At 34.4% G+C, this 23678-nt stretch overlaps 1 protein-coding gene across 1 annotated transcript in view; it reads left to right on the forward strand.

Moving 5' to 3' along the window:
* The window catches only part of LOC149415015 (uncharacterized), a 101841-nt gene that overhangs the window by 43222 nt on the left and 34941 nt on the right, over positions 1-23678 (forward strand). Inside the window, exons 4-7 of the mRNA XM_089643054.1 lie at positions 2091-2181; positions 5192-5359; positions 12113-12385; positions 15397-15628. Coding sequence (XP_089499180.1) covers positions 2091-2181; positions 5192-5359; positions 12113-12385; positions 15397-15628 — 764 coding nt within the window. The remainder of the gene's footprint in view (positions 1-2090; positions 2182-5191; positions 5360-12112; positions 12386-15396; positions 15629-23678) is intronic.

Genomic DNA, 23678 nt, shown 5'->3' on the forward strand with positions numbered 1-23678 from the left:
TCTTGTCAAAATATTGCATATATTTTTCAGGAAGAATATTACTTTGCGTATTGGTTTGGCCGTATTTTCAATGTGCATTCTCCAGGTTAAATAGTCATCTATTAAAATTCCCAGATATTTGACAATAGTACTATTTTTCCGCGGAGTCAATTGGATGATAGTTTGTAACTTAGGGAAGTATTAATATTTATCATTTAACATTGCGTACATACCAAGCGTTTCTTGGTTCGGTCCTGCTAGCATCTTGTAAAATGATCTGAGGTAATAAGTTATAATGTATAATCAACGGGAACATCTATGCATTGGTTACTTGGTTGGTCCATAAAGACGTGCTTGCCACCAAGTATCATAAATGCATCATAAAATATTTATTATGCTGTCTTTCCGCGTGTCACTTATAATTTATCGACAAGAACATTACGTCGAAGCTATGCCTGGGATGCGTTAAAGAGATATTTATTTAAACGCAGTCGATATTATCTACATATATCTCTGAAGAAGAAGATAATACTAATAAATCTAAACAAAGCATGAAACAGAAAAATCAACTAGGAATAAAACCCAGGATATCTTGTATTATATATAAGATCTCTGAAGTGTATGTGTGGTAAAACCATGTATTATCATCTGAGAAATGTAAGGCTGATTTAAAAGTAATGATTCAGATTAAGACAGGGACGCTTAGATGGCTTGGGCATGTAGAGCGATAGAATGGAGTGTGAGACGAATAGGGAAGAGGAAATACGGTGCGATCAAGTGTACAAAATACTTGAGTACCTATGTATTAGGCGATGTATGAATGTGAATGAGGCAAAGAGTGTGCGCCGAGACCGAGTTGCTTGGCGGTTCGTCCTCTCTGCCTACCTCTGCAGGGAAACGACTTGATGGTTAGTTTAGTTTGTAATTAAGAAGGAAATTATTGCAAAAAGCTTTGAGGAATTCCCCAAGGATCTGTTTCGGTACCTTCCTTATTTTTTGTACAGTAAAACCGAATTGAAAAACTTAAACCTTTATCAAAAATTTGTGGTAACCAGATGTTACTAACGAAATTATAACAGTAATACTTGCTACCTATGAATAATCACAGGATGTAACTTGACTTACCAAGATAAACACAGAGAAATTTATCAAAGCCAATATTATGCGTTCGGAAGTGTTATATACAAATATACACGAATACACAAATCCTAAGTGTGTGTTGGTCACCGCGTCTTTTGCTCCAGCTATAATAACTTTAGAAAGAGTCACGGAAATGAGAGATCTCGGAATTATTTTGGATGAAAAACTAAGTTTCGCCAATCATATCCACCAAATTGTAAAAAAAGGCATGAAAACACTAGGCTTCGTATTAAGAACAACTAAAAACTTTAACTCCATACAAGCCATTAAACTGTTATACATATCTCTAGTTAGAAGCATAATTGAATATAACTCAGTAGTTTCTTAATTCTATGTTTTATAAATTTTAAATAAATATCCCACTAGAAATATCATTTCTAATTAAATACTCTAAAAATACACACATTGGAAGACAGGCGTAAAATAAACGACTTAACTTTTTTATCCAAGATTCTAAACTCTAAATTCGACTGTTGCGAACTTCTGCAACTCATAAACTTACGAATACCTACAATAACAACACGACAAGATACACTATTCCACTGCAACACACATAAGTGCAAATACATTGCGAACTCCCCAATACAACGGTTTCACACTATGGGAAACCAATACTTAGGTGATGTCGATATATTTAATATTAACTTTGCGAATTTTGTGGATTACGTAAAGGACTTATTTCAACACTATTCCTAAATGGAAGTCATTTTTTTGTAAACCAGTCAAATCGCTGTATTTTTTAATTTATGTTCTTGTTATTCTTAATTTTTTTTCTTGCATATATTATTTTTTTTATGTAATTTAATTTTTATTATTTCTTTCTTATGTTTCAAAACTGTCATTAAAATTGTACCACCTACATGTAAAAGCTCTCTGGGCATTAAATAAATAAATAAATATACCTACAATTAATTAATTTCATTAATTAGTAACTACAATTTAATTAACAATATGTATGTTTATTGTTACAGTTTCGTGCTTAACCCTTTGACGCCCGTCCAGGAGACGAGGTGCCAGCTGCAGAACGAAACACAGGCCAATAACCCCAACGCCACGCCGCAGGTAACTAACTACACCAAAACCCATTAACTCCCGGCTCTGTATCTATGCAGGGGCGTATTTAGGCCTTTACAATTTGGGCAGCAACCTAGGGCAACTAATTTTGGGAGAGCGCAAATCGCCGATGACAATGTGGTTGGCACAAACTTATTTATTTGCAGTCTAAGCTCTCGCTGTCAATTGAAAACTATTCTATACAAGCGCAAACCCGTAAAAATTATGGATTATTAAAATTGTAGGATTTGGGAAGGTGAAAGAATTTAAAAATATATATTTGCCTCAGAATTTTTAAAACAAACACTGGCAATTTTAATTTTTACCGTTAGAAAATTGCAACATTTCTGATAAGTTTAATCAAAATAAATACACATTTCAAATATAGAAATATTAATAATTAAAAAAAAAAATTTTGAAACCATAAATTGGTTTGTCTGAATTGTTTCCTCAGTCAGTTCCAATTTTGAAAATGACACTTAAATTTAAAGCAAATCCAAGTTCTAAAGTTTATTAAATCGGAATTGTCGACAAAATCACAACAGAATTTAGATTTTTTTTTACTTTTACGTTACTTTAAAAAAATGTTCGAATGAAATAGAATAATAAAAATAAGAATTTATTCAGAATGTATGCAGAGGTAGTGCAATGCAAAATATCATGTTTAATTTTATTTCTGTCATATCACCTTAAAATCAAAAATGTCTGCCTGCGGCGCTTATATAACCAGTTCTGTCCTGTTAAAAGCCAGGCACGATTAAAAAAATGTGTCAATCGATTAAAAATGTGTGCACTTACTTATAGATCGAATTTCAAAAATATCAGTTTTGTAAAACGTTTCGGGGGAGGGGGTGGTAAAATGAATTCGCCTAAATACGGCCCTGTAAAATCCCATCTATTACGTTTCCAATTCTACTTGTGGCTTCCACGGGCGATGTAATCAATATATAACGTCTATAGCCCGCAATGCATCTCGCTATTACGGTATACGAGGATTAGGGCTACTGAAGAAGGAATTGTAAAGTAACTGATCTAAACAATATACCTAGCTACATGGTGTTTGGCAAATGGTAGCTAAAATACAAAATAATAAAAGTAACCATTTTGTTTTACCGGATTACAATTCGTAGGTTACATGTTATAAATTTTTTGGACATGACCTTGAAAATCATGGAAAGTTATGGCAACATTAATTTAAAATAATCCCGTAAAACATAGAAATCATAAAAATCATAGAAATAAGAGAAATCAGAGAAATCTTATAAATCACTGAAATTATAGAAATAATGGAAATCATAGAAATTATAGAAATCATAGAAATCATAGACATCATAGAAATCATCGAAACAATATAAATCATAGAATTCACTGAATTCATAGAAATCATAAAAATCATAGAATCATATATATCCTAGACATCATAGAAATCGTAGAAATCATATAAATCATATATAAATCATAGTAATCATAGAAATCTTAGAATAGATTGAAATCATAGAAATCATAAAAATCACAGAAATAATAGAAATCATAGAAATCATAAAAATCATAGAAATCACAGATATCATTGAAAAAATATTTGAATGTACCTACTCAAAAAAGCAACTTACGGCCATAATATAAATGTACGCTTCACAGAGTTTCCTCCCTCTGCCAACTTGGATCTTTTAAAGACTCGTTTTTGCTCTTTCCTTCATTCAAAAAGACCCTTCAAACAGCATCCTCAAAGATTGCATATTCTCTGAGGAAAATAATTTCCCTCCTATGTTCATGTAAAAATGATTAAGAAAGGGATGTTTAGATTGTTTGGGCATGTAGAGCGAATGAACAAAGAAAGGAGTGGAAGAAGTCAGTGGTGCTCGAAGAAGACGTAGACTTTTATCAATAAGAGTTAAGAGTCGGTTCAATTTCAATAATAATTGAAAAGGGTTTTTATGAGACAATGTATGATATTATTCCATTGTATAGCCTACTGTTTATACCGCGAGTTCCCGTACACCGTGGGTATTGTAGATTATTTGGACGCGCTGCAGGAACTAATTTTTAATTGGTTTCTGGGGTACCTGATCAAAAATTCTTTTTGTAAAATAGCGTTACAGTGGAAGGAAATTCCAACCTTTTTTTTTCGAAAACAAATTAGTACTTATATTTATCAAATTAGTAATGGTCATTGTTTTTGTAGCATCCGTTAAGATATCGGGAACGGAAACCAATCTATTATCTATTTATATAAAGAAGGGTATTTGTCTCGGGCGGTATGGCTATATTTTGTAAACAAATCTACAGTTTTATTTCGAGTTTGATTCGAAAAACCCACCCCATCCACTTTTCCCAATTTTGATTCCTGTTGAACAAATTTTGCTCACCTGATTTCACAACTAGATTGCACACTATTTTCTTACTCTCTATTTCAAACACCATGACTGTAGACTTACTTACAATTATCATTAACTCATTCTTCATACATGATTCGTTCATCCCATCTTTTTCATCAGCCTTGAATTCTTTCCGGATTTGTAACACGGACATATAAATTTTACCACATTTATGCCTCAGAGATGTCAGAAAATGACATCAAATTTATTTGAAAAATAAATAACCATGTAGATCTAGAACCTCTTGGCCACATTCAAAATCAATATCAATCACCTACTAAGAAACCCCGATACTTTTCATATTCCTTTACAAAGAACCAACTCAATCTTCTCTCAACCTCTTGTGCTAATGTGTCGATTATATAACATCCACCGTATTGGCAAGATTCCAAATATATTTAGCGATATCCGCCAGAACTTTACAAAATTGTACGGATCACTTGTTTCCACTCACACTTTAAGTTTTCTAGTTTTTTTCTTGTTTGTTTTGTTCGTACATATTATTGTATTTGTATAACGGTTGGCATTAATTATTTGTTATTTCATTGTAATTTGTTTATGTTAACCTTTTATCTGTTGTGTGCATAATAATTTCATAAAAAATACCATTTTCAATTGTTAATAGTGTGTTATTGTCGTTCCAGCGTTCCGTCAGCATGTATTACATGGTGAAGCTGCAAGTGAGGTCCGAGGGTGTTTGCCTGAGGCCATGGTCCTTCGAGAGGGTACCCGGAAAAGCCCTTAGAGGTCTCGACAATGCCCTCATCTATACCTCCACCAAGGAGGCTTGCTTGGCTGCTTGCCTAAACGAGGTAAGAAAATCACTTAATACTATTAACTTAACTTAAAGCTGTCATAAAAAGGTAAACCCTTGCTAGTTTGATGGTCAAAGTATTGTCTTTGTTAAAATAAAAATAAAGCAAATAAATAAACAATAATTAAAAACGTTCACGGTGTATTTCAAAGTAAACATTTATTTTTTATTGGATTTACTTTTCTTTAACTTTCGAAGGTTATACACATCAATTTAATAAATAATTGAAGATGAAGATAATACTAACAAATCTAAACCAAACATGGAACAGAATAAGACACAGAAAATAAAAATATAACGGTCACAACTAGGAATCGAACGCAGGATCTCTTGTCTATAGATTATTGACAGAATTCCATTCAGTATACACCGTCAATTATTATTACAGTGCCATCGGCATAAGATATTATTTTCCTTTTAGCATTGTATAAATGTCATTTACATAGATGACAAACAGTTGAGTCCCAAAACTGTACCTTGAGGTATGCCGAAATTACTAATTTTTGGCTGACTAAATTCATCGTTTATTTTTACCACTTGAGATATGTGCAAAACCACACGCTTTTATTCTCACTTCTGGTTTTTAATTCACTACCCCTGGCTTCAGATTCAAGGAGTTTACATCTCTGCTAATATGGTCATCAAAAAGACATTTATTTACTATTAAAGCCTCAATCATTCCCGCAGGAATATACAATTAATGATTATTTTTATCCATTTACTAGTATTTATCTATAGTTGATGCGTGAATGATTCGAAGTATTTATGATTTCTTTGACGGTGGGTTTTATATTTACATACATTACCAGTCTCCAATGCATTGCCGATTTGTTCCAAGCAATTACTCAAATTACCGGCACAATTAAGGTTAGCGGATAAAAACCTGTTTCAAAGATATGTGGAAAAGATTTATTCATCTTCCTGAAAAATCTTTCATTAAAATTACCAATATGTATCCTTTTCTTCACAGAGTTATCCGTATTTTATTGATTTCAGGTTAACCATTTATATATTTCTTCAATTTACAAAACAATATTTATAAATATATAAGTTCTGCTGTGAAATCGTTTATCGTTTATTTATATAAATAAAAATGTTAACGGTAGTTTGTCCAAAATCTTAAATCTCCGAAAGCTCTTCATCGATTTCTTTGAAATTTTGACACAACTTTGCATTCAAATACGCGTGTATTTTGATATATCTCAATATATCTGAACAAGTGTTCATGCACCTGCCTCTGCCTTGATAATATACTGTGATGAATTGCGGAAATATGAGTATTACGTTTATTGTGATATTTGTAATTCGTATTTTACTAAAAAAAATATTGATAAACTTATCAATTTAAGGGCCTACAATCCCGTTTTTAACCAGATTTCGAATATTTTGAAGAGATTCTTAGTAAATTAGCAGTTATCAATATTATTCATTAATAAATTGAAGATTGAACTGTGCCAGTGGACGCACAGTTATTTCTCTCCATTAGTATTCTGGGCAACGAGGAATACATACGGAAGTTAGTCAAGAATTTCCGCACTGAAATAAATTCCTACTTATTACATAGTAGAATCCGAAAGCCTATCAATTCTGGACTACCTAAAGGAATAATTTGGAATTTTAAATAGAAATTCCAAGGCAGTGAAAATCCTTCCTGCCAAATCCTGAAGGAGGTAGAACAATACGGCATAATACCCCAAAAATAAACCACCATAATACTTTTGGCCGTGAAAATTTCAAATCATATCTGGCTTTAGCTAGGTTTAGTGACGATATATGAATAGCATGGTACCTATCAAACCCTCCAGCCTCGCAACATTTGCCAGATTATGAAGCCGCAGTTCGAAAAAAAATCAAAGCGCGAGAACTCAATCACGCACCGGAAACTAAAAAAAAGAGTAATCCGTCGCTGCACAATCTACATAAAGTCATTATCAATCCAAAACAAAAAGGCACCATTAGCAAAAATCAAAAAGCACTCGGCAGAAGCGCGAACCATTATCGTGTTTAATTGGCAGGAGGTCGTTAGGGTTTTGAACATTAAATAATGGGATTATTTTGACAAACCAGATCAGTAGCGTGACTAAAAGAGATAAAAAATAAGGTAACTTCCTCACTTTAGGTAAAAACATAAAACAAATTTGTGAATTGACAGGATTTATGGAATATTTAAAACTAATTTGAGCTAAAAAAACTGTAGATACTTTGCAACGAAGCTATATAATCCACTTCCCAAAGATACTTTTACTGACATTAGACAGAACATAAATTATTCTAAATATTAATCAGACACTTACTCCAGGAACACCAGGCAAGACAGATTAAACATCAAAGATTTTATTAAAACCTTTTTATAAGTATACTCGTACATTATCAATGGTACGGTTTTGATTGTTTTTTTATGTAATATTATGTAGCAAACATGATTTACTTTTTTTGTAAACTGATTGTGTTTTAAACTGTACCTGCTCTCAGCACAGAAATTCCTAGTGAGACTGACACTGTATAACTATACATTCGTATAATATAATTATTTACACAGCTTTTTCCGTCCTCAAAGATAGATTCCGCAATATTTGAAAAGAGTATTGGAACATTGCTAGTCAATCCAAGGGAGCCTGCTACAAAAAACTATCCCATCAAAACCAAGGTTTCAACAACTCGCCATTTCTCCAGAAAATAAATTTCCTCACATATTCGAATGAGGATTGGATTTTGTTTACTTCTCATATTTTTAACATTCACGTACTTGACTCCTCAGATTGTACATTTTGTAGTCTAGAAGTGGTAATTTCAGATCACACACCTTTTGGTTGTCCCTCTCTAAACACATATCCTCTCTTACTCTCTTCTATCAAGCGTTATATATAACCTTCAACATCTCATCTCTCATAAGTCTGAATTCGACTACATTCTTCAATACAATTTTTAAATTCGCCAATTTAAACAAAATAAATCTAGAAATTCACCTTTTCTCCGTAGTTTGAAATGATGGCCTAGAATACCCTTGAAGGGTGAAAGCCAAAAAGATTTGAAAAAATCTAAATACGACTCAGAAACGCATCATAAAGAAGTCAATAATACAAATCCTTAAACAGTTCGACGTTCCAAGTTTAACAAAAGTAAACAAAGGTTCCAAAACTATTTTGATTCATCATCTCAAAAAATACAAAAGGAAAACAATTCACATAGTCGTAATACCAGAGCAAACAAAGTAAGCAAGCTAACTTACAAATATTTTTAGCACATGTACCTAAAGGATTCAAGTAATTTCAAGATAGTATAACCTGACAATATTTGAAAATTTCCTACTACCACCACAGTAAGCGGAAAATATTGCGGAATGTGTTGTGATGGAGGACTTAGTCAGCTAAAAAATTGAACACACTACGCCTGGGTGAGAAAAAATCGCGATGTCAACTCAGCCACCCAATGTCTCTGTAATGGATGCCACACATAAGCCCCAACCGTTTGGGACCAATTAGACCATGGCATCAAAAATTGGGTTATGTTGTGAGGATAATGCTAAAGGTAGTGGATAGTAGAAGGATCTGGTTACCAAACACGGCTAAGGCCAATTTAATTAACGTTTCAATTCTGAAGAGTATGGCGGTACTGACCACAACAACAACACAGATTAATTAAATAAAGTTAACTTGCGAACGCTCGGATTTAACTCGTGACGTCCGTATTCCTAGTCCGGAGCCTTATCCCTCAACCATGGAGGCCTAATGATTCCTGATGATAGACTCTCAAGGTTGTACGAAACGTTGATTGAAGAGCATCAGTATAACTTAGTTCAACACTGTGGATAAATGATCCCAAAAATATACTTGCGTTTATAGTGGTTCCAAATATGAGCAGGAAACGAAGAGACACAATTTAATTGAGTGTATGGAAGCATGACTAAACTAACTACTATTTTATACAAGACAAGAAATGTCTTGCGAGTAGAATCCAGTGCAACTGCTTTGTATGTAGAACTTGTGTCTCTTTTGGTACGTGGTACACTTTTCAGTGGCACGCTTACCGACTTTTTCTTATTTAAATACTTAGAATTACAATTTTTTGATACTCTCCATGAAACGGTAATACACCAATAAACTACAAATCGCGTTACAAGGTATAGAGCTGAACTTAACAACCCAACTCGATGTAAACTTGTTTTATAAAGTTCTAAAAACGTACGCAAAGCCAGCAAAGATCGTTCATTTTGTCGCAAAAGAGTTGTCGCAATTTGTTTCGTGGCGGTAACCCTAACTGCTAGATTTCTTGTTATCAATTGTTACTTTAATTGAAACGCCGCCTCGAAGCTATCCAGTATGTACTATTTTTTTTAATATTCATGTAGCTGATTAAATTCATAACGATAAAGTCTGTGAGAGCCTTTACATAAAATATTGCTAACTGCCTCAAATTCGGGTTTGAAAAATGATCTTCACAACAACACTCATGGGACGAACTAGCTGGAAGACAATTGTTCTCCATAGAGACGACGGTCAAATGTAATGCTTCTTTCGATCTTTTGACTGCGAGATAATGCACTTTCTTTTTGATAATTTTTTTTTTTAGTACATTATGAATTTCAATTTTTGAGTTAGCACAGGTCTCTCCTACATTTCTGAAACCTATTATTTTGAAAGCCAAGCATCACTCCCACTGCAGAGTGTTTCGTCTTTAGCTTAATGTGTTAGTCGTGTCCATAGGTGTTCGATGAGATCGTGGAATGTATAATGGTGTTGAATAAACCAATGGTCTTGAAAATCTCCGTTATGTTATGAGACACGAATTCCCTATAATAGTAGTTCTATAGAGCCAGCATTCCTGCCTAGCTTGCTTAATGGTTTACTTTGCATTTTGAGTATAGAAGGGCTAGACCAAGGAATAACTTACACGTGGAATATAACCTAAAATTATTTTTAACAGTATCGTCAACTTCCTAGATCAGTGATGGCTCTTGCCTAGACGCGCAAATTGGAAAGGGTTAAAAATTGAAACACCTGCTCATTTTGATGAAAAATAATTTTCCCTTTTTCTATTTTTTTCTATATTCAAATAAAGATATAAGAAAAAAATTAACTGATATAACATGGTTTGTATAAATACTGTCAAAATATTTACCACCTAAGTAAGGGCAAACAAACTTTTGCTCTTTACTAATCTAAAACAAAATCCCACTCTCATTCAAAACTCACAAGAACGTTTTAACATTTAAATCCCAAATAAAAAGCTGGAAACTAAACATAGGGAGATCAGAAATAGATCTTGGCGGCGGATGCATTTGCCCGTCTGCTGCGTGGCGGGCCAAATCAGGAGAGAATGCAGAACAATATTAGTGAAAAGAAAAGAAAATGATACCATTACACGCAGAAAACTTTCGGATATAAAACATCTGGTCAAATTATTCGTATTCCTTTAAAAATGTGGTTTCAGGCCTTTAATGAATGAATTGACAGGCTTCCTAATAAACTGTCGGTAAAATACAAATATGTTATTAGGATGTCGGAACACGTGTTGATAAAAATTCTAATATTGTAAAATTTTGTTCTTTATTATTAAAAGGACACCTGCATGAACACGTGTTGGGATATATTCTGAATAGACTATTATTTTATTAGACAATGGATTGCAATCACATTTTTAACAAGATTTCAATAAATCAGCCATACTAATTTTTCTCCGTGTCAAAGAAACTCAATGGAGCAGTTAAGTTTGTCGGTACGGTTTTTACACACGGTTGTTTATCAACTGTATAAAATTAATTTAAAACGCGTTTATTAGTAAGATTTTTTACATTAACCCAACACAGGAAAATAATTTCTCTCAGGGTCTATGTCATCTTTGGGGATGCTGTGTACAGGGCCTTTTTTAAGGTTAAAGAGTATCTCCGAATCAACCTTTCCCGATCTGGCACCCCACGCAGCTGGGGGACAGGCGCATCCTGATTACACCTCACCAGATGAACCCGGACACCTAAATCACCAAACATTTGTAACCGTTTGGGTACGGCAGGTGTTGTTATCCAATAAAAGGTTCTTGGGGCGACGGTACCCAAACCCGCTTCCCAAATAGAGCAAAATTGATATTATGTAACCTTTCCCTTACTGTGCTAAAAAAATACACGCGTTCCGGTGCTGTGTAGTCAATACACATCTCAAAATAAGCGATTTAATATCGGAAAAATATGAATATTCATAGCTAATCGATTGTGTTTATTATATTTTATATCAAAAGTGATAATAATTGTAATTTTATTGCTGAAAACATGAAAAAACCATCGGCAGATGCTAAAGAAACGTGCGAGGAGTCCACATCTAACGACGGTTCGCGGCCAACTGGCTGGCGGCTGGCGGCTGGCACAAACACAGCTGTGCGGTCGTAGGTATCGATGGTCTAAATCAAAAACTACAACTGCAGAAGTGTGGATGTCTCATGTTCCCGCATAGCGAATTAAAGCGGGACATCAATAGCGTGTCATTTCCTCGCACACTCTTTGCGTATTAGTATCACAAGGTTGATTGTATTGGTGTATTTGTTCCCGATTTTTAACAAAAAACTCTGATTTTTAATTGAATTTGAAAACTATGTAATATATTATTTTTTAATTCAGTGCATAAATGTATAACGGAAGAATACCTAAAATATGAACCCAGAATATATTACATTTATAGAGTTATTAAAGTTATTAGAAGCAATGTGTAGTAAATACACACCACAGATAAGGAAAGGATTTTAACTGTCCTATTTTTTCTAGAAACGTTTCACCTGCCGTTCAGCCGAGTACGAATACGGCACGATGCGCTGCGCGCTCAGCGAGGCAGATCGTCGCACTGGAGGCACTGGGTCTGCAGGTACCGCCCCTCGTCTGGCTGATTCTCCCGGTACTGACTACTTCGAGAACCTCTGTCTGCGCGCTGGACAGGCCTGCAAAGATAACCGCGTCTTCACACAACCCCGTCTTGGAGTAGCTGATGATAAGGTGGCCCAGTATGCTGGTCTGCATTATTATGTTGACAAGGAATTGCAGGTGAGTCAAAATCTATACAAATAAAAATGTTAATTTTAACGCTACATTTATATATTATATTAATGTCACTTTTGACAGGAAACAGGAAACTTTTTTTTAAACAGTGCCAACCGTTGGATGTAAAAGCAAACACGCGCTATTGTTTCTCTATCTGCATAGACAGATTTAGTCACAGCAACGCGTGACGGAGTGAAAACTAGTTGAAAATAAAATATTTTATTTTATTTAAGTTTTCGCCCATCTGGACTTATACATAAATCACAATATACCTTGTGAGCTATAAAAAAATATACACATATTTTTAAATCATAAAATACTGTTTGACTGAAACAAAAGCTCGAGAGGTTAAGTTATTTGGTAGTTACAATGTCATAGCCATGTGATGTGTTAATTTGTTAAAGATTTGTACTTAAATTTAGTTATCTAAACATTAAAAAACTCCTGTGTTAAGTCCACATATATATGTAAAAGCCCAACAGGGCATTTATAATAAGTAAATAAATATATTAAAACATGTAACAGAAACTAGAACAATACTACATATTAGACAAATCACTAAAAGTATATTTCCAACGCTACTATAATTTGTAGGATTCAACAAAGTTCTGGTACAGATTACGCTTGTTTCTATAAATGGAGTCAGTAAATAGATCAATAGTACCCCAAACTTGTTGCCTGGATCATTCACCCTATTGGTTAGTGAGTATGTCTGATAGTTGGTTGTGTATGTATTACAGAAGAATGTTACAATTTTTCTTGTGTTCCTATTGAATTTAAGAGTGGCGACGATGGCAGGGCTGTAATCATTTTTTAATGACTCTGTGCAGTAAAACGAGGTTCTCCCTCTTAGCCATCTCATACCGAATTAATTAAAACAACATTACCTAAAGTAATTTCATAAAACAACTCTCCATCGAATTCCGATGCCTTTGCTAGAGATTAATGCAATTTAACGCTAAAATCCAATGTTGTTATTTGTTAATTTTATCGGCCAATAGCGAACCTGAAAGGCATCGCGTTACAAGGTACAGATATGAAGTTAACAACCCAACTTGATGTATATTTGTTTTACAAGCTTCTAAAAATGTACGTGATACAACCAAACACCAGTTGCAGGTGAGTCAATGCTGTGTAATTCGTCTTATTTGCTCTCACTCCGAGTAGATTTCAATAAAAATATCCGATACAACCGTCGTACTGCCACTGCGAAGGCTACTACCGGTACAAAAAAAAAGTTGCTTCACATTTCATTATTTACCTATAGTAATTTTAATCTTGCATTCAAACCTTCTCAGAAGCTTAGATGAGATTCAATTAATCATCCTTTAAATAATTCCGTGTCTAAAATTATTATTGCTTGTCACGCCCTATCCACTAGGTTAGAGAGCTAACAATGTCGCGTGATGTGAGTATTCAAAAATCGTTTTGAATACTCGCAGTCATCAGATCGTTTACATTGTTTCTTCCTCTGTCTCATCAAAATATCTTTTTTGTGATTTAAAATGCATTTCGCCACAATTCTTTTCTTATTGTTCTTGGTACGGTGGAGGTAAATATAGGTAAAATTGCGATTTAGAGGTTATCTAGCCAGTCAACAGCATCTACGCTGTATTCTGTTGTATGATTATGTACACATTCAAAAAATTCAGAATCCTTTCGGACTTTAAACCCTATTTGTGCATCATTTCTTTGAACTCCTCAGGTTGATCGACTTTCATGTGCCTAGTAGAACGGTTCGTCAAAAGGTACCTTACCATTGTAACATTGCAGGTACCAAAGCAGAAATAAATTCAGTAATGAACCGACTACACAGTGCAGGGAATAAATATTGCGTGAACACTAACGGTACTGAATATCTATCAGCCTATAAACACATTATTATTAAATCTGTATGTCAAATATGAACTTGGCAAACATTAAACGGAGTATGTGCGAACTATTTCTACTACTCTGTAAACTATTTTTATACTTTCCTATAATCATTATCATTGATTTGGAGGATTTTGGCAGATTCTCTATTTTTTATCTCAATTATATGTACCTATATTTTTTGTTAACTCGGATATTTGTTTATATAACCTATATTTATCATATAAGATCTGTATAATTATTAAAAAAAAATATAAATAAATAAAGATGTACATTATTATCTGTAAAAGCCCTACGGGCGTTTATATAAATAAATAAATAAATCATATTACATACAACGACTGTGATAACACCGGATGGTGTTGAGGAGTGAGGTGAACGTCTTCCAAGGGAGAAGAACTTAAAGAGGAAAAAACGTGAGATGCAATCAGATGGACTGCCCATTTTGCACAGAGTCAAGCGTTCTGCACTGTACTGTCGGAGGGCATTGTTTTTCTTCCAGGAACGATACCCGAAATTTTATCGTTTTATCTAACTAAAATTGTACAACATATTCGTTTGACCTGTTCCATCCTCCCCTTGTGTTATAGCTGTGTCCATATTTTGTAAGCGCTTAGCTTCCTGCACGTAGCGGTAGTATTTAAAGCGGATTCTCTTCGATTATGATCTCCCGATCTCTTTTGATCCTGTCGGCAGGAGTGAGTTACTTACTCTTCAAGGTTATTTTCTCCACTATCCCACCATCATCGTAGGGGTAAAGTCTGGCCACTATGCCACCAGGGATAATGTAAAGGGTTTGAAGATCCACATTTTCGTCACACTGCCAACTTTTCACGTTGGGACTGTCTTTGGCTTGCCAGAAGTTAAAGATATCGTTCTTTGTATCTTGGTTGGAACGTGTTCGAATTTGTTTTTCCTTTTTATTTCTCTCTTACAATGTACCTCCCTCTTTAAAGAACTGCCTTAAATGAGAACACGTACACATTTTTGGTATGTATCTTCTTGTCGTAAGAACCGATAGAAGAACCCATCTGATCCATATCAGTAAGCAATATTTTGAACAGCTCTCAACCCCAAAGTCTTTCTGGATTTTTCAACTTCATGGACATCAGCAGTACTTTAAATTAATTTTTTGTTTCCAGGTTACATCAGAATCAGCCTGTCGCCTCGCCTGCGAGATTGAAACCGAGTTCCTCTGCAGATCGTTCCTCTACCTGGGATCAGCTGCCTCTCCAGCCTTCCAGTACAACTGTAGACTCTTCCATCTGGATCACAAATCCCTTCCCGATGGGCCTTCCACCTACCTGAACGGCGAGAGACCACTGATCGATGATGGCGACATCACTGGAACGTATTTCGAGAACTTCTGTGAAAGTAAGTAATTTTTTGTTTCTTTCGTCTTTGGTTTCTGTGTTTATTAAATTTAAGACAACGTCGTTTTAACCCCTTGGGGGTTTAGATAAAATAAGACAATGTCATCAAATATAGCAGTGCGGCATTCAATATCAAATAGATTCGTTATTTTTAGCATATTGAAAAATTAAGTACTGTTTTGAAAGATGAAATTTCGACTTATTTACCGATGGTTTTTTTTGAAAACTGTGTTTACCACTTTAAAATGAACTAAAAAGACCTCTTTTCGCAAACGTGTTATAAATTTAATAACATAACTTTTGAGGGTATTCTGTTTTATTTTTATATATATATATACATATACTAGCTGAACCCCCAGGCGTAGAATTGTCAAAATTAGATGTAGACAGAAATTTCCCTCCTATTTTGAACGCCATTGTTTTCGAAATCTTATGTAGACCGTGACCTTTTTCTCGTTTGAAGGTCAAGCGTGAAATTTTCATTAACCTCGGAATAAAACTGAAGATTCTTATAAAAATCAAATCTACACCGCCAAGCTGCACCGATTTCGTGTAACGTCTATGGTAAACTTTTAAATACAAAGAGTTCTCTCCGAATGTGTTCTTTCTTTCTAAATCTGTTTCTATTGTACGTCGCACCATGATAGAAAAGGAGATCGAGTTTTATAAGGATGTGTCGTTTGGTGACAGGTATGGGTGTTTTTTCTAAGCGAATTTACAATTTAAAAAAAAAAAAAAAATAAAATACTTAACTTTCAATACACCCGACTTTTAAGGACTACTTACAGTCTGATGTGTTCAAAACTGAATGCCTTTATCTTAACCATCTCAATCGTAATAATTTATGAGTCGTCAAATCACCTGGAAGAAATCTGAGTTGATTATTCGATTAATATCAATTGCAGCATCATTTCGTCTTAATTTAGTCGTTAATCATTTATACAACAATGGCGAGGTCATTAATCTTTATTCATAAATCCCAAAATGATTAATCTTGACGTTACAATTAATCATTAGGCCACTGATTTCTTCTGACTCTAATTACAACCAGATTAATTATAATTCATTTACACACGATGATATTCGAACGTCTTTAAAAAAGAGGAGTTCGTTATTTTATTGGTCTGTATTTATGTACCGTTCCCAACCGTCTGGAGTCAGTGTTACTATTCCCAATAGGGGTATGTTGTGAGGCTGAATAAGATGGGAAGGGATAGAGATGGGGAAGTGCCTGGCTAATATTATTTGCACATCAGGTCACCAAACATGGCTAAATCCGTTTTAATTCTGAATGGTGATCTCACACTGTTATGTATGATAATAAAGTTGAATATTTAAGCGATAGATGGCGCTAGTCATAAAGCTTACTCCAGAGTCCGACAGATGTCGCTAGAGTGAAACAATTACTTGTGAGATGAGATTTACAGGGAACAAGCTTCTTGAACCAGAGAATTACCAACCCACGGGTAATGCACAGCGTAGCTAAATCCAGACCTATTATTTTCAAGGTATATTAACACAATTATAAGTAGAAACTTTTACTTTATCTATATTATACTTAAATCTGCAAAGTAAGGCAGATATAACACATACCGAGATCATCTTCCACAGTAGATGATAATATATTAATTTAAATAAATTTTACTAACTTGGAGCACGTGGGTTTTGAACCCGCGACTCGCGGATCCGTAGTCGAGAGCCTCACCCCTCGACCACGAAGGCCATCAATATGTTATTACTGATTATTTATTATTCAAAAGTAAAATTTTAACTTAAATAATTACTAAGTAAACAAAATAAATTTTGGTTGCCATTTATATCCCCATTTGTAAAGTAGTGACACCTCTTAACGTGCTGGGATGTTTGAAAATCAATATATTGCCATTCCAAAGACTCTAATTACTATTACAAAAAATCTACTCTGTTTCCATAAAATGTCTCAAAGTCCATTGAATCAAAATCCCGGGTTTCCACAGGGACTCAAATTAGACCTCTTTTTATCATCATTTCTATAACACTTCAAGATTCAATAAAGAAGAATCCAATTTCATACATTATTTTGAATTATATCATTGTACCACTCAAAGGTGAGTTGAATTGAATTGCCGAGTTGGTCGTGAAATATAAATTGACTGTGAATTACGTGTACACCTTGCACTCTATTGAGCATGTAATTGTCGGGATGCGGGTAATTACGGTGTGTTTTATGTAAGGCGTGTGGTTTTTACCCGTTTGAGGTTAATGATATTGAATCATCGGCTGTATGGAGTGTTTTGCTAACAGATAGGTTGATAATAAATGTAAAATTCATTTCCTCGGTAATGCTTTGTTTTTTTACATATACTCAACGCAGGAGGCCCTTAGGAAAATGATTTCCCTCAGCGCCTAAGTCATCTATGTCGAAAATCTTTTTTAAGTAAAGGAAGAATAGGAAGGTTTGTGAAGGAGAAGGCATCATTGATTATAATATATCATTTAAATTGGGAAACATAAAATCTTTACAGGGATATATTTGAAACAATTCAGCGAGGTTATTCTCATTACAAGAGGAAACTCTCTCGAGTTTTTGTGGATGATGAAAATAATTATTTATTTTCACAGTTCAATTACCTCTTACAGGGCGTATCTTCCCACGTCGATTAAATGATTAAAATAAGGAGACTGCCTTATTGTCAGTAAAAAAGACAGCTCCTAATTATTGGAGGAAACCTGATTGCCAGGAAGCCAACCATTTAGTTGCTCCTCCCAGTTTAAAATTCGTGACGTGAAAGGATGCGTTTACTTTATTTGGAGATGTTTAAAAGGTTGTTGACCTTTTGATGGCTACGCAATATTTTATTTTTGGCAAAATTAAGCAAATGACTCTTTTGGGAGTTAAGTGGAGTATTTTGGAAGTCTACGTTTGATGTTAAGGACACAGTCGAGGTCAGGAAAAGGTTCACCAGGATTGTCACTGGGTATTTGGCCATTTCTCCTGGTTCCACAGTGTGCCTTCCCAGATATCTGAGTCATGTCCCTATCAGGTTCTAACATTGGCACCATAGATGAATTGGAGTCTCTCCAATATTTTTACATTTCTTGCATCTATTGATATATTCCACAACCAACATCTACATGTGTATTTTGAGGTGGTACTGTACCGTTATTAGTCCTACCAGTTCCCTCAGTGAATGCAATTATGAATTGCCTGGTTTGTCTAGGCTCTGATCAGTCTATGAATACTTTGGATTGTCTCACCAAATCTAACCCAACCTAACCTATCCTAGACCTCCAGATTAGATTATGTTAAGTCACCAAATTTTCAGCTTATAAGGGACAAAATAGCTTCCCCTGAACGCGATTGAGACCTTATCTCCAGACGTAGACCTCTAGGTTAGGTGAGGTTAGGTCACCAAATTCTTGGCTTTTATGGGATCTATTGAGACGAAATAGCTTCAGCCTTAGGTTAAGCAGCTTACAGATAGGTTAGGTTAGGTGAGGTTACCAAATTCTTAGCTTTCCTAAGCAAACTAAGGGAAGTTATTTTGTCCCAATAGATTTAGAAATAATCTAGTGACCTCAACTCCTAAAACTCCAAACTTCTAGAGTTAAGGTCACAAACTGGGTCTAGGTTGTGATGACTACACCCACCAGATGTAAGCGAAGATGTGATAAATGATTGACCTATTAGGCACAACAAAAGTAGTGGACAGCTTTCCATGATTATTTTTAAAGTACACGAATAAAACTTACTGATATAAAATTTATTAAAAATCTGATCAAAGTATTCGTTTTCCTTTTAAAAACGTTACTGCAGGCATTGACTTGAATGAATTCCTAACAAATTATCAGTTAAAAGCAAATGTTTCATGAGGACGGGGGAACACATGTTCATACAAATATTGATATTGACATGCTGATATTTTTGCATTCCGTTATGATATTTATTAGGCAAAGAACACGATTTCTCGATATATTCTGAATGGCTAATATTTTATCAGGAAATTGGCAAGCTGTCACTTTTTAACAGGATAATTTTCATCCGTTAAGAATAATAATTGTTGCACTGTTTGAAAGTCTTCATTAGGATTTTATTAAAATATCCCGAAGTTTTGCAGCACCACCCTGAAACCTTTGTATTACAAATTTCATAACGTAGAATTCGTTAAATCCGGCGCAGCATCTCGTAGTTTACAATCAGATAATAAAATTAAAATGCTTTCATTTATAAGTGATTCGAAGTCGTGGAAACATGCTGCCATTACAAACTGCCGAGGAGAATTATTTAATTCAGGTAGCGAATCCCATTACTTTGACAAAGGAACTTCATGTCTTTGCAGTAATGTCGTGTGGAGGTTTTTTATGCGAATTCCTACAATAAAGCCCGGCGTACGGAATGAAATCTGTCGCTTACTGTAAAGTTAACGCTGAAAAAGTTTCTTTGTAATATCAAACACATTGTTGGATAAATTATGGAGAATTTATTACTTTAGAATGTGTTTTTGAATACATTGAACGGAACATGGAATTAATTCTGTAACTGTCATGTAAGATTAAATTTATGAAATAACCTGCACGGGACCCAATTTTACATAATAGCTTCCCCTGATCTCCGGCGTGACCTTGAATCCTGGCCCCATACCTCAATTGTGACTTTAACCTCTAGATTTAACTAAATACCAAGATTCATGACTTTAATGTGATCTTTTGATACAAAACAGCCCCCCCTAACCTCGATTGTGGCCTCAACTCCTGACATAGACCTCTAGATTTAACTAAATACCAAGATTCATGACTTTAACATGATCTTTTGATACAAAACAGCTTTTGGCCTCAACTCCTGACATAGTCCTCTAGATTTAACTAAATACCATGATTCATGACTTTAATGTGATCTTTTGATACAAAACAGCCCCCCCTAACCTCGATTGTGGCCTCAACTCCTGACATAGACCTCTAGATTTAACTAAATACCAAGATTCATGACTTTAATGGGATTTTTTTTATTCAAAACAGCTTTCCGTGACCACGATTGTAATCTTAACTCGACCTTCTGTTTACACCAAATATTAACACTCATAACTATGGAGACCCAATAGGACGGAATAGCTATCCCTGATCTTGAGAGTGACCTTAACTCTACAAATGGACCTCCAGGTTACAACAAATATCAACACTCATAACTATGGAGACCTAATAGGACAGAATAGCTTTCCCTGATCTCGAGATTGACACCAAATAAATACCAAAATTCATAACTTTTATGGGATGTATTGGACGAAAATACCTTTCTATGCCATCTAGATTTACCTTAAATCCAGACGTAGATCTCCAGAATAGATTACATAGCGTGTGAGCGACCTAAGAAGACGAAATAACTTCCCTGACCTTAACGACCTCAACAGTGACCTTAACTCCAGACATACCTCCAAGTTGAACCACATTACCAACATCACAGGCGTTCTTTGCTCCGGCCGTTTTGTGAGGTAATTGGAAACAGATTAGGTACTTTACAAAACATTGTACAGAGAACAGTCACGTGTTATAATGGCTTAACTCTTGTGGGATTGCAAAACTATTGGCTGATCAAACCCACTTTACAGTACAAGATTTCTTATTTTAACATTCTTAACATTTGGGAACACAGATATACAACAAAAGCTTTAAGGTTATTTAAAGAGCAATTAAATACATGAACTGTTTTATAAATTTCATTTTATGGCGCCATTCCTCTTGTAGTGTTATGTTGTGCTATATACGTTCTGCCGTATGGTATCTTGAACAAGTCGTAGCGATAACTGAGGCTGATGTATCAGATACATACGCCAGGAGTTGCAACAACCACACACAAACAATGAGAAAAAAATAAAGTTGAAATTTAAACGATATTATTGCATAATTGAACAATTTTGCCTAAAAAGTACCTTCAAACTTTCAAGCAATTACTTACAAAGTTATTTATGCAATCACTGAACACAATATTGACCACTCGAATAACGAAAAATAAGACAGAGAAAGATTCGGTCACATCTGGAAAGTGATTATCCTTCTAGGGAAGCGTTAATCCTCTTAGAGACGGTATTTCAGTATAAGTTAAATGAATGTGGTTTTCGGTTTTCAGTTTTGATGTAACGTTTAATGCCTGATACCAAAAACTATTATGCTTATCTCCGTAGTCCCTATTAATATTATTGGAAGTTTCGTGAATTTCAATTGCCTTCGTAATTATTTATTTATTTATTTATCACACCTTGAAGACTTTTACATGCATACATTATTATAGGTCAGTTATTTGGGACAACAATAATAAGGATTTGCAAGTTCTGTGAAAATTATATTCAAGTTCCGTTATTGTTTCAGTTTTTTTAAACAACTGGCCGATAATTTTATAATAACAGAACTTGAATAGAACCTTCACAAAACCTGAAAATCAACTTCGTAATTTCATGAATTGTTCAAATTACCTGAAACAACCCATCCTTAGTGTAAAGTACATAACATAATAAAGTTATGTATGAACTATAAGAAGTAGGTACAATACAAGTTATCACAGAGAGTTCTGTTGTACAAAATAGTATAAAATAAATACTAGACGTACTAAGAAAGTAGTAGTTAGAGAGCAATATGTAGTAACTATGTTGATATTTATGAAAGTAAAGACATGCTTTACAACAGCTTGTTGTAAAGTATGTTTGTATTTAACAAAGCTCTATTACGCCAGATTGGTTGTTTTACGGAACGTATCTAAATTAAAACAGCGATGCACACGAAGAACTATGAAAGATATATCGAAAGTTGTGCAATGGAGTTTTATAATTGTTTTATTGTAATATAATAAATTAGTTAAAGAAAGTTTCTTATATAAAAATAAACATGAAAAGTTTTGCTGTAAAGCACGTTTGTAATTAACAAACCTTCATTATTGTGTAATGCGATCTCTATGCGTTTTGGAACTTCCCAGTAACGGTTTTACTGAAATAATATATTATATGGAAGAATGTATACCTTGTCTATAATATCCATATAGCTCACTGTAGGTAGGTTTATTCGTGCTGTAACGAGTCTATAAGGTTCTGAATAAAAAGCTGCAGCGTTTCTTAAAAAAACTTAATAATATGTATTATGTTAAAAGCTTTTTACTTACTTTTGCAGTGAAATAATATTATGATTTACGACTCGAGCATGATTTGAAATACGTGTTTTTGCAATACGTCTTTTATATAGTTGATTCAGAAATCAATTAGGGATTTTTGTGCTTTTTTATTAGGAGGGGCGCAGAAACGCTTAGGAGTCATCATTGAATTCAATGAACAGGTTGTAGGCATTCGTATAATTTAGCACATATGCATTCCAATGTAAGTAATTTAATGTATTACATATTCTAAAGCGAAGCGTTTTGAATGGCAGATTGACTAGATTACGAATCCAGAGGTCACGGGATTGATTCTTGACGTGCGCAAATATATTTATTTTTATTATAAAATGTGCTAAATTTTAAATATTTGGTGTGCCCCAAGGCTCCACAGTGGGGTCACTTATATTTTCTCCATTCATTGTGAAGAGTATAAGTCAATAATATCTTCTTGTCGATTATCGGAAATAGTTTCAGCGTAACCTAACCTAACAAACGCTTCTATTTTATCACAACGAAATCTTGTAACCTAATTTTAATAAGAATTTTCATTTTTTTTGGTGTGCCCCAAGGATCAATCCTGGGGCCACTTCAATTAATTGCTAATTACTATGATATGTTTAATTTTCCAGCTGATCCGACGAGATTGATTAAAACGAGGTTATACATGCATTTTTTTGATTCAATAGGAGTTCTCCATTTTCCAAAAGATCAATCCTAGGGCCACTTATTTATTTTTATGTTCAAATTTTGGTCTCTGTATTCTGATGACTTTCAAAGTTGCGTCGCTTGAAATTCTATTTTTTTTCATATTTGGTGACCAGATCTCAATAGACAGGCTCTTCCCAACCTTCCTCCTCCCAATTTCTTTCCTTCGCATAAGCATCAGGTATCAACCGTCAGCCTCACAACATTGAATTCAGAATGTTCGAAGCTCTTG

Source organism: Hesperophylax consimilis, chromosome 19 (assembly GCF_061612785.1).
Source record: "Hesperophylax consimilis isolate HC1 chromosome 19, BYU_Hcon_1.0, whole genome shotgun sequence".
NCBI lineage: Eukaryota > Metazoa > Arthropoda > Insecta > Trichoptera > Limnephilidae > Hesperophylax > Hesperophylax consimilis.